This window comes from Mus caroli, unplaced genomic scaffold (assembly GCF_978045245.1).
Source record: "Mus caroli unplaced genomic scaffold, Mus_caroli_1 scaffold_14, whole genome shotgun sequence".
NCBI lineage: Eukaryota > Metazoa > Chordata > Mammalia > Rodentia > Muridae > Mus > Mus caroli.
Window position 1 is genome coordinate 106,115,633 of NW_028227269.1, and position 16,847 is coordinate 106,132,479.

General features: G+C 46.7%; 1 protein-coding gene across 4 annotated transcripts in view; it reads right to left on the reverse strand.

Moving 5' to 3' along the window:
• Window positions 1–6,422: 6,422 nt before the first annotated feature.
• Window positions 6,423–16,847, reverse strand: part of Setd3 (SET domain containing 3, actin N3(tau)-histidine methyltransferase) — a 74,833-nt gene continuing 64,408 nt past the window's right edge. For all 4 annotated transcript variants that reach the window (XM_021178522.3, XM_021178520.3, XM_085830647.1 and 1 more), the window contains 5 exons: window positions 13,358–13,432; window positions 12,200–12,366; window positions 11,273–11,358; window positions 8,572–8,732; window positions 6,423–7,711 (listed from right to left, as the gene is read on the reverse strand). In XM_021178522.3, the coding sequence (XP_021034181.1) occupies window positions 7,259–7,711; window positions 8,572–8,732; window positions 11,273–11,358; window positions 12,200–12,366; window positions 13,358–13,432 (942 nt within the window). In that variant the 3' untranslated portion in view covers window positions 6,423–7,258. The remainder of the gene's footprint in view (window positions 7,712–8,571; window positions 8,733–11,272; window positions 11,359–12,199; window positions 12,367–13,357; window positions 13,433–16,847) is intronic.

The window sequence follows — 16,847 nt, forward strand, 5'->3', positions numbered from 1 at the left end:
GCTGGAGGTGTCACTGACCCCGCGGAGTCAGGAAGCACAGGTGAGACAGGTGCTGGGAGTCACTTCAGTGTTTATCTGTCACAGATGCAGAAACTGCTCAGGTGCCTCACCAGGGAAAGGTACTGGACTGGCTGATCACCTGAGTTCCATCCACACAGCCGCTGAGCTCCAAAGTATCTGAGGGCCACCCAGCCTGCTTGGAAAACAAGTCAGCTGGAGCTGCTCCCCTGCCGCTGGCTCTGGTCCTCCCTCCCCGAGTTCCCAGGCCAGTCCTAATTCTATTAACTGTGGGGTGCTTGGCTTCGCATGGGTACGGGGCAAACTGAAGTACAGTAACATGGAAGATATGTCTGTCAAGGGAAAGGGAGCTGAGGCTTGGACTGCCAGAGATGGGAAAAGAAGGGCAGCTGGGAGGGAGATGAGGGCAGGGGAGGGAGTAGGGCTCCAGGAGGAAGCAGGGAGGCATGCCTGAATACTATGGGTCAGATTCCCGGCCGGTGGTGAAGAGAAACACAAGGTTAAAATGATTTTTCCAACGGTTCACTGTCAAGACAACCTGTTTTACCATTGCCTTGAGGTGTGTTCCGATGTGACACTGGTTTGCAGCCTGTCGGGGCTATTTCGGGCCCAGCAGATGCCAACACACCCTCTCGCTCTCTCCTCTCCCAAGCGTCCTGAGCAGGTGGCTTTTGCAGCACGTTGCACAGGTCCGTGAGGACTTTCTAACAGGCCTTCTGAAAACTGAATCCTGCCAGAGTCACCTGATTTCACATCTTTGATAATTTACCCTTCCTTCATTTCGTGGATATGGACAATGTGTTTGAGGGTACGGGTATACATTAATATACATGCAGGTACACAAATGTGAACAATGTATGTCCATCTCGTTTATCTTGAGACGGGGTCTCTCAGTGGTGTGGAGTTCACCAGTTAGGCTAGGCTGGCTAACCAGTGAGCCTCAGGCTCCACTGTCTCCCCTCCTCATAACAAGCATATTCTACCATGCCCAGCTTTTCCACCTGGGCACGTGCCCAGGCACACATTCGGAGGTCAGGGGCTAACTACAGGGGGCTGAACTCATATTATTAGGCTTGGCTGCAAGAGCCTTTATCTTCTGAGCCAACTTGCCAGCTTCATGCTTGGCTTAAGCACAGGTTCCGATGATCAATCTCAAGTCCTCATGCTTGTAAAGCAAGCACTTTATCCACCAAGCCATCTTCCCAGCTCCATAATTTATACTTCTTAAAACTATACAGTCCTTCGGTGTTTCCATCCACACTCAACTGCAGGCAGAAGTTGGCAAAGTTGTCAGAAATTAAGCATTGTAGTCAAAGTCATCGTTCCGACAATTCCCCAAATTGCACATGTTAAAATTCAGCACACTCAAGCTCTTTTGGCTGAGTTGGATGGGCTGGGCGTCTTGCACAGTGTTTTCCGGTCATTTATTGTATGGACAGAATAGTGGGGACTGGGCTGGGCTAGCTCCAGTCTAGGAGAGAGGCAGGTTTAGGATGTCAACTGCAAAATGAAATGTGTGCAGCGAGGTACCACTGCAGGCAGAGACCGAGAGAAGCCGGGTGGGAAGACACAGAGGGCTAGAGGCATGCGTGTGGACTCTTGGTGTGTCTTTGGTACTGAGGGGATGACTGTTGGAGCACAGACCTGGCTTTCTACTGTCTATGAAGCACAGAACACAACAATGCTTAGATGACTGTCTTCCTAACATGGCAGCAGCCAAGGCTTCAGATCTCCCAGGGGGAGCCAGGTGGGTGAGGAAGGTGCCTGGTCTCTGGAAGTAGGTGGCAGGGTTTCTCCTGGGTTCTCACAGGGCCACATTGCAGCTGTTCTCTTCCCCGAGTCAGCACTCCCACCAGGGGGTGGGGGCACAAATTGAGCATGGGAAACATTGTCAAAAATGGGCCTCCTACAGGTCCAAAGCTGCAGAGGGAGGACTGGATCGGGAAGGCTGATACTGCTCAGTGGTCTGAGAGGGCTCTGTGGAATGCCCATTTCCCATGCCACGAGCCTCTTTCCACATTCCTTCCGAGGTTCAGTGTGGCATGTTCATGCTGGTATATGGCAAGAGAGCTGGCCAGAACCATCAGGTTCCTACCTCTCAGCCTTTCCCCTTAGCCTCTGGTTAGTTTTGTGTTGTAGACCCCTGTCCTCCATGCCAGCTGCTCTCTTGAACTGTTAACAGCTGTGATTACCCAAAGGGGACCTGTACATGATGGGGCTTCCTGCCATGGACTGGAGAGGCTCCAAAGTCCCATCTCTCCTCAGAATTGATCAGCAATTAATGGTTGCTGGGGTGGGGTTCACAAGTCCATACCCATCCCCAAGAATATATAGATTATTAAAGGCTGCTGGGACCGTGATGGAGCTAACCATTAGTTACCTGTGATTCCAACTAAACTCAATGGTTAAAGACCTGGTTTGACCTGAATTGGGCACTTCCTTTGTCTGTGGTTGGTGCCCACTGTGGAGTGGATAGACATTTGCTCACCTCCCCAGGAAAAGCTCGCACACAACTTGGCTACATTGCTAATGGCTCGTGTGGCTCTGAGTGAGGGCTGCAGCATGGTGGTGACATTTTGATTCTTAACCCAACTTGTACTTCATTGTTGGCTTGGAGAAATGACTTCTTTTTAAAACTGTGCAGATCCGATAGCTGAAGGCTGGAGGCTGGAGGCTGCATAACTGAGTGGCTAGAACCCGGGATGAGGTAATCAGCGCACATACATTATCCTATCCACAGCACACAGTCTTTGGGCTTAATTTTTCTATTTCCCAGGCTTGTAATCTACTTTCCCTCCCATCAGATACACAGCGATTCTGTTCTTCCAGGGTCAGCTGCTTCATAATCATCACGCTGACAGCACGACTACATCCTTACTCACTTAATAACTATTTATCATCTGCTATCTTCCCACTTTCAAAAGGGAAGAAGTTAAATGCTCCAGAAATTGGAAAAAATTGAAATTTGACCTTTATTAACTGGGTTAATTGTCAAAATCTCTGCTTGTAAAAAAAAAATTAATGACCAAAAAGTGTAACTTTTAGAGTTTCAAAGATTAGGTTAATGTCCAAGGAAGTATAAACTTTGACCTTTTTGACACATGTCATGAGCAACAGCCATCCTAATAAATTGCTACCTGTGAGCAATTATAAAGCTCCCCCTGAATCCAATCAGGCCATTTAATTGCTGCAGAAACCCCTGGCTTCCTCCGAGACAGCCTGCACAGCCACTGAAGGCCTATGGGAGTTTCTATTTTATGTTTGTTGTGGGTAGGTATACTTTTTTTTCAACTATATTTCTAGACTGGGAAATGGTCACCAAGAGATGAGTTGTACCTGACACAGACAGCTTGGGCAATAAACAAAACTGGTCACAAAAACCAGGAAGGAAGTCAAGACTGTAGGCTCAGCCACTTCACATGGAACTTTGCATTTCCTGAATCACCCATTCAAAGTGTGCTCGCGTAGGCTGTGTTTGAGCATGTGTTGAGAGCCCTGAGCTGGGTTGAGGGGAACATGCTGAGTGTGTTAGGACTGAATCCCTGGCTGTATGTCCCCAGCAGTCGGTCTGTCTGCTGTCAGCACTCAAATCCCTGGGTTAACAACAAATACCAGTGACCAGAACGGAACAAACTTCATGATTTTTCTTCAGGAATAACAGGAAGTTTCCATCATTTGCCTTTTAGGACTCGCTTGACAGGATGCTCTAGTGCCAGCTGTGGTTATTATTTCCAGAACTGTCCAACCGAGGTGCATGCAGCTCAAACTGCCATCTCTTGCTGTGACTTGAGTCAGTTGTCACTTCCACCGACATTTGGGGCTTATTTTGAGCTATCTGTAAGATGTGAAAGTTGAGTTCACAGTGACATTAATATGTATAAAATAATGTTTTCAATGTTCATGGGTGATATGACAGCAGCCTCCTGAGCCATGGCCATGTGTTGGAATCTGAGGGGAATTCTCTACCCACCAATGAGCCCTGCCCTACCCCAGCTTATGCCTTTGTTTCTTCAACAGCCTGGGGAGCTGAGCTGGCCACTGGATCCTACTGTACCTGTGCCACCCTCCCAATAACCTCTACGTCCATTTCACTCTGTAGTCAAGAAATCCAAACCTCCTACCAAGGAGTAGATGCATGACAGTAGTCTTAGCAATCAGGAGGCCGAGGCAGGAGGATCAGGAGTTTCAGGCCTGGGTTATCATAACAAAACCTTTTTTTTTTTTTTTTTTTTTTTAAAAAAAAAAAAAAAAAGAGAGAGAAAGAGGGAATGAATATAAATCCCAGTCTGGGCATCGAAACACCTGCTCCGTGTCACAGGCATAGTGAAGGTAACAGTCAGCACTTTATGTTTGCATGACTTCCTAGGCTACGCTCCTGCTTCCAGACTCAAATGCAGACGCCTTGTAAAGGTCTGAGTCCAAGCAGTCACTGACACTATACTAAAAGTTTGTTCAAAAGCACCCTGGGGAAGACTTGGCAGGAGTGGAAGATGGAGGGGTTTCAACGATAGAAAGGATGCTAACACACAGCAAAGGGAACAGGGTCATCAGAGGAGCAGTCGCTCTGTAGGAGATATTAAACAGATCTCAAGGTGCCCCTATCTTCCCCCACCTTTTTTACAATGGGTGCTGGGGATCCAAACTCGGGGTCACAATGCTTGTACAACAAACACTGCACCCACCCAGCCATCTCTCCAGCTCCCTTTGGTTTTATTTACTTATTTTTCATTACAGACAGAGTCTTATGCAGCCCAGGACTCTTCCTGTCTCCACATCTTTGGTGCTAAGAGTTACAAATGTGTTACCATACTGTCTATGCAGCACAAAGGATTGGACCGTGGGTTTTGTGCACACTAGGCAAATACTCTACCTATGAAGATACATCTCCAAGTTTCTCATTTTAAGTGAATATTCACCAGCAGTATATATAATGGGAATTGGAGATATTAACATACTGCCCATCTCTCTTCAAACAAGCACACCTTAGTGGGCTTGATTTAGAAATTATTCGAGGAAATCAATCAATTGCTAGTTTCTAGAGAAAACTGGGTATTTCTTAAGCCAGTGAATCTCCTGTTTACGAGTGGCACTTCCGAGACTGGTCTCAGCAGCCTCTTGTTCCAAGGTACTAGGGAGAGAGAAAATGTCAGTGTGATGCGAGAGAGAAGAAGGCTTATTTTCATGGCTACAGCAATAGGGTTCTTCATCACCACTGACTGAGTCACTTCTACTTCTGAACGAGGACACTGTGGCTGCTGGGGTCCCCTGTGAGTAGCACTCTACCTGTGACTGGGCAGGAGACAAGCTGTAGCTCCCCACTTTACGAGTCCTCATAGGGAAGCCACCAGTTCTGGAGAGCAGCGTTGCTGCTGACAGCACACTTACCGTCACTCTGTGGCCCAGTGACTCACACACTTTGTGATGGAGAAGGAACTGATGGGCTCCGGGGCCCCAGACATGGGTGTCACTGTGTCTATCAAAGGTGTCCTTGGAGACAAGCTGGAATTTTGGCTCAAGCCTCTCTAGCTAACTCAGACTTCCCCAGCAAATAGTTTATAACTGTCCCATGCATGGCAATCTTTTTACTCTGGGATTATATATGTGAACGCACAAGACGTGACTTTTAGTCCAGTGAAAAACCGTATGTACGGGCAGATTAATGCAAAACTTACTATTTCCGCAGCATTAACTGATGAGCATAAACACAGATCAGTATGCGAGTTCCACATGCCAGGTCACATCCCCGGTATAAGGCTGACAAGAGACTTGGCCTCACATGTTCTCTCAAAATAGCAGTAGAAATTAGAGGGTCCCTGACTCACACAAGCCTACACTAGCGTCCAGTGCAGCGGGTGAGCCTGTCCATCTGTGGCACACAAGATGCTGCCCTTCTGAACCCAGAGCAGAGAGCCAAACAGATCATCTTCGGGGGCTTGCCTTGGCTGCCGCAGGAGCATGGCTGCCACAGGAGCATGGCTGCCACAGTCCTTACAGAACCCGGGAGATCCTTTGCAGTGACGGTCTGGGTGCCAGGGATAACGTGTGTGTGTGTGAGATCAAGTATACTGTGCTTACATCAGGACACTGAAGACCAGGGACACCCATCACCCCGAACCCCACGTCCCATGAAAGCAGCCTTCCTTCCCCCTCTATCTTGTGGCCTGTGATTCCTTGAGACCTCGGATCCCACTGGGGCCCTACTGGTGGCTTAAGAAGGGAGCAGAGCCTCTGTAGGCCTCTGGGCACTCACGCATGTACCCACCAAACCTCTGTGTGTGTCAAGCACAGCAGGGACATGGCAGCATTCCCCAGGGGTCAGCGAGCATGTGAGGTGGTCTGATCAAAGCTGCACTCAAAGGGCCTGCACTACTAAAGACAAGGAACAAACAAAACACAGTCATGGCTTCTCTTTTAATAAGGGTTTACTCAAAAGGGTAGCTTTGAAAATCTCTAGCTTGTTGTGAACCAGAAAGCCAGGGGCCGCCTCATCCTGACACTGCGTGTGAGCCACGCTTCAGTGTCTGTGGCGCTCCACTGCCACCACTGGAGTCAGTGCACCTCTGAAACAAAGCCAGCGTGAAAACCGAGGAGGACTCGAGTCCTACTTTGATTTAAGGAAAAGGACAAGTTTTTAATACAGCAAAACAGAACACAAAAAGTAAACAAATCCTTAGAAATCACTAGATATATGTGTGTGTTTATATAATTAGGATCATCATCAACATTTTAAGCCATTAAAAATCAGGTTGCCACCTTACCTTTTCTTTTGGTACTGGGGATATTCTTATTAAGAAACCCCACCTCTATTTGAATGGCCTAGCCCAGCTTTCTCTCCACTGTGCCTCATCTCCACCATCCACTCGAGTCCAGCCTCAACTCTGCAGCCAGAGGCAGAGCCAGCACTCATTCTGGAGTGAGGACAGCAGGCCTGCGAGCACAGCTGAGCACGGACCTCACCCTTTTCCTGGAGGAGCAGCGAGTGCCCACAGCTGGTCTGCAGTCGTTCAAGGGCGCCTCCTCTCCTCTCCGCTGCTGCTGTTCACTACTTTTTTCTGCCCAAAAGCAAGATGGCAATCTTAATCAAATAGGGAAGCTAGATCTTTAAAATAACTTAAAAATCACTTTTATATAAAGCAGCAAAAACATATTTTCCTCTCTGCGAAAAGAAAAATGTTAACAAGGAACATGGTGATGTGGTGGGCTGTCCGAAACTTCTGCTCGACTGGATCCCATGAGCATCTCAGAGTCGCTCCTTCACCTTGGCCATGCTGCCTGAAGACTCTTCGGTGTCTCCAGTCACGCTTTCACTTTCTTCTGGGCTTAAGCTTTCATTTTCAGACCTGGTCCCATTAGGGATCGAGTTTTCCCCATTGACAAGCCCATTTTCAGCAGCCTTGACTTTGCTGACAGTCTCTGTGAGGCTCAGAGACTCCTGCACACCTGCCTCCTCCTCCAACTTTCTCAGGACCAGAGGGAGCCTTGAGTCCCCCACACCACCCTCCAAGAGCCCCAGGTCACTCTCCTCGTATCTGGGCAGTGGTGCCCTCTCCTCCATGTGTTTACGGTAGTACTCCCGGTTCACGGCCGCACTCTTCACTGCTTTTTCCAAAATCTCCTTTTCACCCAAGCGCAATTTGATAGCCATTGTGGCCCGGACAGAGAGGTCAGGATTTTTCAAGACGATCTTATCTTCCTGGGGGTGGGGTGGGGGGGGAGGGATATGTTGAGACACCAAATTAATGACTTAAATTAGCAAAGCTGCACAGAGCAGCTGGTCAGCCTGAGAGAGAGGGTAAGGGTGCTAACAGTTTTTAAACTGAGGACTCACAGTACCCATGACTCAACACACCCATCAAAACTACAGTCTGACCTAGGGCTCTTGTTATAGGAAGTTGGGACTCTCAAAACAAAGGTAAGGCCAGGTAAATGGAACCAAGACAGAATAGATGGCTTTACTCAACTTTAACCACTATGACTGGGGCTCCCATATGTGCCAGAGTGAAGGGCATAAATGAAAGAAGAGAGAAACAGGTCTTCCAGTCAGGCCTAGTGAGCAGCCTGTAAACCCAGCTAGTCAGGAGGCTGAGTCAGGATGGTTCTAAGTTCAAGGCCTGGGGGAGCTTAGTGACGTTGTCTTGAAAACAGATAGGGGGTTTGGCTGCACAGGCAAGCCTCTGGGCTTAACAACTGAATGTACTACATGCTGGTGCAAAGGAGAGAGGGAGAGAGGGAGAAAGGGAGAAAGGGAGAAAGGGAGAGAGGGAGAGATGAAGAGAGGGGGAGAGGGGGAAAGGAGGAGAGAGAGAGAGCAGAGAGAGGGACAGGGGATAGGAGGGGAAAAACCTTGTAGTTAAATGCAAACTTATGTTTGTGGTATCATGAATTAAAGATATTTTTCAAAAGTACTAACTGTAAAATTTATCAAATGCTATTAATATAAAAATGATAAAACTGACAAACACTGATACCAAATAAGGAAATGTCAAACATACATTTTGCTAAAAATCAGAATGAATCAAGGACTAGAAACACAACAAAGTATGATCTGATTACCTCAATTGTTGTCTTATATGTTTTTAAAAGAAGTGAGGCTCTATCTTCCAGAAATGTCCAAAGTTTGACCTCATTGTCCCAGCTGACAGGAAACTCCGCGTTCCCCAGAGTGAAGATCCTGTCAATGGCGCTGTCCCCTAGCAAATGCTCTTTCAGCTCCTCTACAAGAGACACACAGCAGCCAGTCGGTCAGGAGGACAGCACAACTCTCACTTGGACAGCACCGTCATACTCCAGCCTCTCTAAGCAGAGGCAGAGCTAAGCTCCAGGCCAGGAGGTCAAGTGAGGCCTCCCTGATAGGCAGTGCTGGCTCAGCGCTGAAAACTCGCCCCACTTAGCACTCTTTCAGAGAGGGGGACTGAGAGCCTTGAGACAGGTCCTGAAGACGTTCTATGGCCACATCCCTTACTGTGACAGAACTGGAGTAAAGATCTCAGTCTTGCCAACTGGGTCAAAGACACTGAGCCTGAGGGAATGGCTTCAGGTTAAGAGTACTGGGTACCTTTCCAGAGGTCCTAGCTTCAATTCCCAACACCCACATAGCAGCTTACGACCGACCACCTCTAACTCCAGTGGCCACTGCATACACACGGTATGCAAACAGACATACAGGCACATATACATAAATAAGATAAAAAGAAAATGTCTTAAAGATACTGAGGAGAGCCACTATCATTCTGGGACCCTCCAATTGGTAACTATGCACCCCATCAAGCCAAAGATGTAGGAACATTACATGAACCATAGAGACCTGACTCAAGGAAAAGTGAGTGTCTCAGTGTCTCTCAGTGCACCCCCACTCTCTCCCAAATCTAAACCACACATACACACAGCCTCTCAATCACCTTCAAAACTATGTGTAAGAAGGAAGAACTCAGCAATGCTCTGAGCAGCTCATCTCTGTGCATCCTGTTCAGTTCAACACACACACCCATGCTTCTTACGTAACCGTGAGACAAGGATCTCTTTCCCAGCTAGATGCCCTACAGCTGTCACTATTTACAATGCAAATCGAGGAGCCGTGCTGACAGCAAACCTAACTTTTATTAGTATTAGTTGGAGTAATTCAAAGACTACATCAATTGTTTCGTCATGACAAACTGTCTTCTGATGACTGAGAAGAAACTAAAGGACAGCAATAAACATAAGATAATTTTTAAAAACTGCATGTTATCTGATGTTTAAAAAAAATGACTATCTAGGTCCAAGGTAAAATTCTGGGTTTTAGATACTTCACTCTTTACTTTGTAACCTTTTTTAGAGATACAGATCTTTTTTTTAAAAAGCTTCTTTAGAAACAGGAATGTCTTTGCAGAGATCTCCAGTGCTGAGTCACTGCTGCCACTCCTGGCCTCAGCTCTCCGCTCAGTGCAGAGGCAGAGGCATGCTCTCCCGCAGATGTGCAGAAAAGCTGGACACAGATCACATGGCTGCAGACAAGCCATACAAAGCAGCCGCTGGCCTGACCCTAGCTAGACAACAAACCTTTTGTGTCCTGGTCATCCTTTTCCCAGAGGTTCCCTTTCCCAAGGTGGCCTGAGTCTGTCATACTGAGTGAGGACACTCACCTGCCTGCGAGCGTCTCCCTCTATAGAGAATATCTCATACTACTCTACCTTTCTCCCCTCCTTTACCACCCTCGAACACACTGTCTTCAGCAAGAACTGCTCCATGAATTCTGTTATCTGCATATCAGCAGGGACATGGGGACGTCTGGGACGTGGAAGCAGTGCAGTTGGTTCTGAGTCCAGGTTGTCCCATTACTAGCTGAGTGTCTGCCCCTTTCCTAACCTCTCATGCTCTTTGAACTGGAATCTCTACATCAGTGTGACAGGAAACACCTTACAAAGCAGAAGAGATAAGAGTACAGGAAGCATCATGGTAAGCACTGGGCACTGCACAAGCTACAGGGACTGCCATTACCAGCATGCCTCTCTCCACTCCCCCCTCCGCCCCCGCCCTGATTCCTCACTCACTAAATATAGAATAAAATACCACAGATCACCCTAGCTTGTGCACAGAAAAGCCTCTGTGTGAATGGCGGTGAATCTCTGGAAGGTGTTTGCTCTTCAGGGACAGCTAGCTACCCTGTCTCTGGTTCCCAAAAGTGTCTCTACTGCCTACCTACATTCTAGGACTAAGTTCTTGTACATTCATCTCCCTGTCAAGCCCTTAACCCACAAGAGATTTACCCCATGTCTTACCCTGACAGTAGGGACAGCCACATTTCCATGGCTTTAGCCAGTAAATCATTCACTTATTCTCTACATTATTATTCCAGCCATTCTGTACAGGATTGAAGGTATCGTAAAACAACAGGTCCATTACAAATGGGGCCCCAGCGGCTGGGAGCACAGTCCAGGGTGCAGAACAAAAACGGGAGCTCCCAGGCCACTCAGCACAGCAGGCTCAGATGATTGGTCCTAAGCGGGTGCTCAATGCATGGACTTAAGCCTTCCTGGGTCTGACATACAGAGTTGTGGCCAGGAATATTTTGTCTCACACAGGTGCTGTCTGCCGTGTCACCCTCCCAGGATGTGTGGACTCTTCAGTTGCAGTGGACAACAGATGAGTCCTTTCTCTAATGTCACCGTCTTCCCTGTACCGTCTTAAGGATTTTGTCTTATTTAGCGCCCCCTTGCTTTACATTTTCACAATGTAAGAAGGAAAAAAATACTTTCTCATCTGAAATTGTTTTTACCTTCAGTCATGCAGAACACTCGGAGAAAAGCTAGAAGCTGGGCAGAGATGGGTGGCTCAGTAAAATGCAATGCAAAAACACTGGATCTGAAAACAACAGAATCTGAGGTCAGCCATACACACAGTTCCTCCAGAGGAGATGCCCGGGCCCACACAGCAGCAGTGGTCCTCAAGGAGCAGAGCTGAGCCTCACTACATGACAGGCACGCACCTTGGAAAGCAAGAGGCTGGTGGGTGGGGAGGTCCTGCAGGCACTGGCCACCCTTGCCAGACGCCTACTGCCTACCGACCTGACTCTGGGGCCACATGCTCATGGTGAGAGAATAAAACGCACCCACAGTCCTTAAGGAGCACTGACAGTAATTCATGCTGAGCTCACACTTTATCATTAACCAAATATTGACAAGTTCAATAAAAAAAGTTCAGATAATCCATTTTCATTAAGAATGGCTCCTCTAGTCCCTGGAGAACTAATAAATCATAGTTCTCACCTTCTCACCACTTCACACCTCCAATGAAACAAAGTTTAAAGAAACCAACCAGAAATTCATGGAATCACTGAGGTCATGACTTCATTACAGAAACTAATGGTGGCAAAGAATTAAACAAAACAAATTGCTCCATGTCATTAACCTTTTCAAGGTGGAAGACATTAATGACACCAGAGCACTTATTTAACTTAACAAGGACTGCAGGCCAGGTCCCCTGGAACTAGCTGTGGGCGCTGCTAGCCACACACTTAGATCTATCTGGAAGCACTGGTAAATCACCACACATCGCCAAGGTCTGAATGTGCTGTGTAACAGGGATAAAGGGATTAAGACACACTACTGTGGAGGAGTTTTATTAACACACCAATTAAACACTACGTAATGGGAATACTACATGCACCAAAGGGAAGTGCCAAGCCACATTATTGTGTACGTACGTTGGGATGCCAGCCCGAGCCAGGACCTCAGCCTTCATGGCGTAGAGCCTGTCACTTTTACTCACGCCCAGCTTAATTTTCACTCTGTCGTGGGAATTATTGTCAAAGAAAAAACCACTGTGGATCACAAACTCTGCATTTGACCGAGTGCCATAAAAAATGTAAATCTAAGATGCAGTAAAGAAGAAAATAGGACATAAAACAAACTTAGTATGCATTCTTAAAACAGAGCAGAGCAAGCAAAGGCTTAGTTCTCATATATTAGCACTACTCTAAAGCAGTAGACAGACTTCTCAAGTAACCACACAGCCACTTGGCTAAAGCCTGCTGCATGGGAGGTGAACGTGTGCAATCCTCCTACGCTCCCAGACGCATACCTAAGGAGAGTAGGCCCAACGCACATGTCTACCACGACGAGGTAGGGGAGACGGGCTAGGCTAAGGGAGATACTGACCCAGGACGCTAAGCCTCTCCAGACACAGCCTTCTCTAAAACTGTACTTTAGAATGTACCATGTCTTCCTTTCCTTCTAAAACAGGGGAATACTCTAGGATAGGCCTTTAACTTAACTCCTGTCAGAAACCCACTTGCACAGCTTGTACACTTTCACACTAACAGGCTATGAACGTTTCTCAAGAGAAGACCAAGTGGAAGGCAGTGTCTGTCTCTATCAGTTTTTACTATGTGCTGGGTTATAAAACTGATAATACATAGATTTATAGATATGTATTTCAAACTGACTGGGAAACTTAGCTGTGCCTCTACTCAAATTATTAGATATTAAAAATATACATATCACAGTGAAAGTCTAAGAGGACAGGAATGATTGTTCTAACTCCCTTAAGATTTAGCTACCTGAGCCCCACCTCTTTTAAATACTACCTCTTTATAAAGAAATGCAGTGTATAAAACAAAACATTTGTTTCAGTATTGTATGACAAAATCTATTTTGGCTAACAACAGTATCACATATAGTGGTTCAGTTGTGCAAACAGCTACATTGTTTTCTTCGAGGATGCAAAGTACAATTCTAAGCATCTTTCTGACTCAAGATTTGGTCAGTGTCCCAGCTCCTCCCTATGCCCAATGCTTCCTAAGGATAAAAAGCCACTCCTCAGTGCCCATGGGTTGGCTCTCAGCTAGAATGCTGAAACCTACCTGATCTCCAGCCTGAAAGTCCTGCAGAGCCACACACTCACAGCGGTCATCTTCCAGGTTATAGCCAGTTGTGATCTAGGCAGGAAAGAACGAAGGGTGATGAGGCAGGCGTCCCTCAGGGCAAAGGTGTCTAGAGGTGCTTACAGAGCAGCAAAGAGCTGGTAAGGGTGCCAGTCATTTCCATGCACATCAAAGACTGTACAGGAAATTGCAAATCTGAAGTAAATCAATCTCTCTTGGGAAAAGATAATGTGCATCATTTCTGGGTCTCCACCAAACACACTATTAGAAAATTACTGCCTTTGAGCCCAGAGTAAGGTTTCCACAGATGACAAAAGGCCCACACCCACACTGGCCGCCCTGCCTATTCACGACTCATGGGGGCCTTTGGGGTTTCTGTATTTACCTACAAGTGTTACTTTTATATAACTTTTGTCCAGGGAGAAATCAATGTGAAGAAAGGATTTAGTTCGGTGATAGAGCACGAGAGTTTAATATGCTCAAGGCCCTGGACCAGAAATACCAGAAATACATAAAAAGTGGGTTTTTCCTACTGTGTAAGAATCAGGACAAGAAAAGAGCCACTTCTAAGTCACAGGCACATTTTACTCTCTGACCACAGTCACCTAAAACTTTCAGGTAAGCAAAGGCAAAGTAAATAGTTACTTGTCCCTTTCTTTTTACTAAGCGTTTTTATGCCCATATGGTAGGTACAGACAGTACAGAAAAGTCCCCTATCCTGACCCCAACCCATGGCACACCTATCTTGTCTCTGCATGCAATACACAGACATGACTGCTCTTAAATGCCCATAAACTCTTAAATACCTTTTGAATCTTCTTAGCCAGTTTCCCCTCATGCCTAGTTCTTGCCCTTGCTTTATAAACATGTAATCTTCAAACCCCTTCTGAGTGGTCTAGGCTGCAGCACTACACCTCTTTACACTGCTCATCACATAGTGATTCTGGATAGTGCCAGAAGGCCTCAGAGCCTGGTGTTCTCTGCCACATAGGTCACAGTCCTGTTCCCTCTCGTAGTAGGGAGTTGATAGTAGGAGTCATCTTTAACTCCTACTCTTCTTTGAGACTCGGAAACCATTCTTCTTTTGGGGAACACCCCCCCCATTTCACTTCACCCTATCCTCTCTCTTCTATAGCGACCACCACATACGCCTAAATAACTGCCTTCCCAGCCTCCATGAACCAGGAATGTTTTTCAAATCAGAGTCTCCAGTGTTTGATGTACAGTCTCTAACACCTGACACTGCCTTTGAAAAGACTGCCTTGAGGCACAAACTCCTGGGGGGTGGGGGGCGGGGAATCGATGCCCGATTAAGTAAACAGTCCATCTGGATGCCTCATCCCTCAGAGCCCTGCCAACCTCCTAGACTGTGCATACTTGTTCTGGCTCCTTTTGGTCACACTCATTCCATCCTGGAGAATCAAAGACTCACCTATTAAGCAGCACCACAGGAGAAAGAGTGTGACACATGACTCCCTCACACATACAGAGGACATAACCATTTCCATCTTTGTTTCAATTTCCTCAGTGTATATCCATTATTTGCATCATGTATGAAGAAGGAATGACGTAATGCATACTTGTTCATTCAACTTGAAAAAGACAGCGGAAAAACTAAAGAAACAGATTACAGCTGTGTCCATGTGTCCTACTCTTTTGTCCTAGACCAGAGTGTATATGCTTGTCACTTCAAAGCAACAGATAATGGACCTCCCAAAGTAATGGGTGGAGGCCGTGAGGTGAAGTACCACCTGCAATCCAGCACTCAGAGTTGAAGGAGTTCCAGCCATCTGTGTCTGCATAGCAAGTTCAAAACCAACAAAACAAACAAACAAACAAACAAACAAACAAAAAACCCAAAGGAACTATAACGTATGGGCACTGTAGGAAGGTCACAGAGGATAAGGAGGGGATTGTGTGACAGAATGCCCAGGGTAGCTGGCCTAACGTGACACTAACTCTAAGTGTCAGGAGCATCTGAGGAACAAGCATTCTGCGCAGGAGCAGCAGCAAGCACAAGCACTGATGGGGGCTGTACTGGGATTAGGGACAGCAAGCACAAGCACTGATGGGGGCTGTACTGGGATTAGGGACAGCAAGCACAATCACTGATGGGGGCTGTACTGGGATTAGGGACAGCAAGCACAAGCACTGATGGGGGCTGTACTGGGATTAGGGACAGCAAGCACAAGCACTGATGGGGGCTGTACTGGGATTAGGGACAGCAAGCACAATCACTGATGGGGGCTGTACTGGGATTAGGGACAGCAAGAAGTCAGAAGTAGGTGAGACTGTACATGTTTATGAAAACTGGGGTTTTGATCTGAGCTGAGATTCCAAGTATCTTGAGGATTTTCACCAGTTAACCAGAGGGCCCTGGAAGCTTTCTACCACAATGACTGACAGCCATGTATGATACTCTCACCACAACATACACAGTTGTCTATAAACCCCTTAGCAGAGACCTTCTCAGGTAAACTGACAGGAAAAATTCCGTCAACTCTATTAATTTTGGACAGACCCAGCAAGATTAAAGATACACATTTGTAAAATGAGGGCGATTGTGTGGTGGTAAAATGTTTGCTGTGCAGGCATAAGAATAAGAGTTGGATCTCTAGCATTTGCGTTAAATTAAATAAACAAAGAACCCAAGCACAGTGGTGTGCATCTTTAACATCCTCACAGAGGACTAAATTCAGGGAAACCTCCTAGACCACCTAGTGAAAGCAGCAAGCTCCAGGGTTAGTGTGTGAGACCTTGTCTCAAAAATAAGAGGTAGAGCTGGGCGGTGGTGGCAAACACCTTTAGGGGCAGAAGCAGGTGGATCTCTGCGTTCAAGGCTAGCATGGTCTTCAGATAAAGGTCCAGGACAGCCAGAGCTACACAGAGAAATGCTGTCTCAAAAAACCAAAAACCAAACCAACAAAATATGAGGGGGAGAACACTAGAGAAAGCCATGCAGCCTTGACTTCTGGCCTCCATCCACACAATACTAACAATGTACACACACACACACACACAACACACACACACACCCCTGCACAAACCTGTGAACATGTATACATGCAAGAGTACATACACAGAGACATATTTCCTATAGCTTAGGAATGGGCCTAAGAAAATCTTAAAACCTGCTTCTCCGGGGGGCAAAGGACTTCACTCCCATTCACTAGAATCCTAGGCAGCACTTCTTCTGCCTTGCTGCCACCACAGAGAGTCCCTAGGGTCCAGACTACTGTTGAAAGCAGACAGCACTAGTGGGTTACTTTCTCCTGAGTTCCCCTGTGAGAGTCAAATGGCAGAAGGAGAGTCCACACAGACACACAGAATAAAAGCCTTTCACTGAAAAGCCAAACCTTGAGTTCAAGTACCTCATTTTAAAAGAGGTTAACTGGTCATGAGTATGATATGCAGCTTCATAGTTGGAAAACTGCATTCCTTAAATGCTGCCACACTCAATGCCCCATAA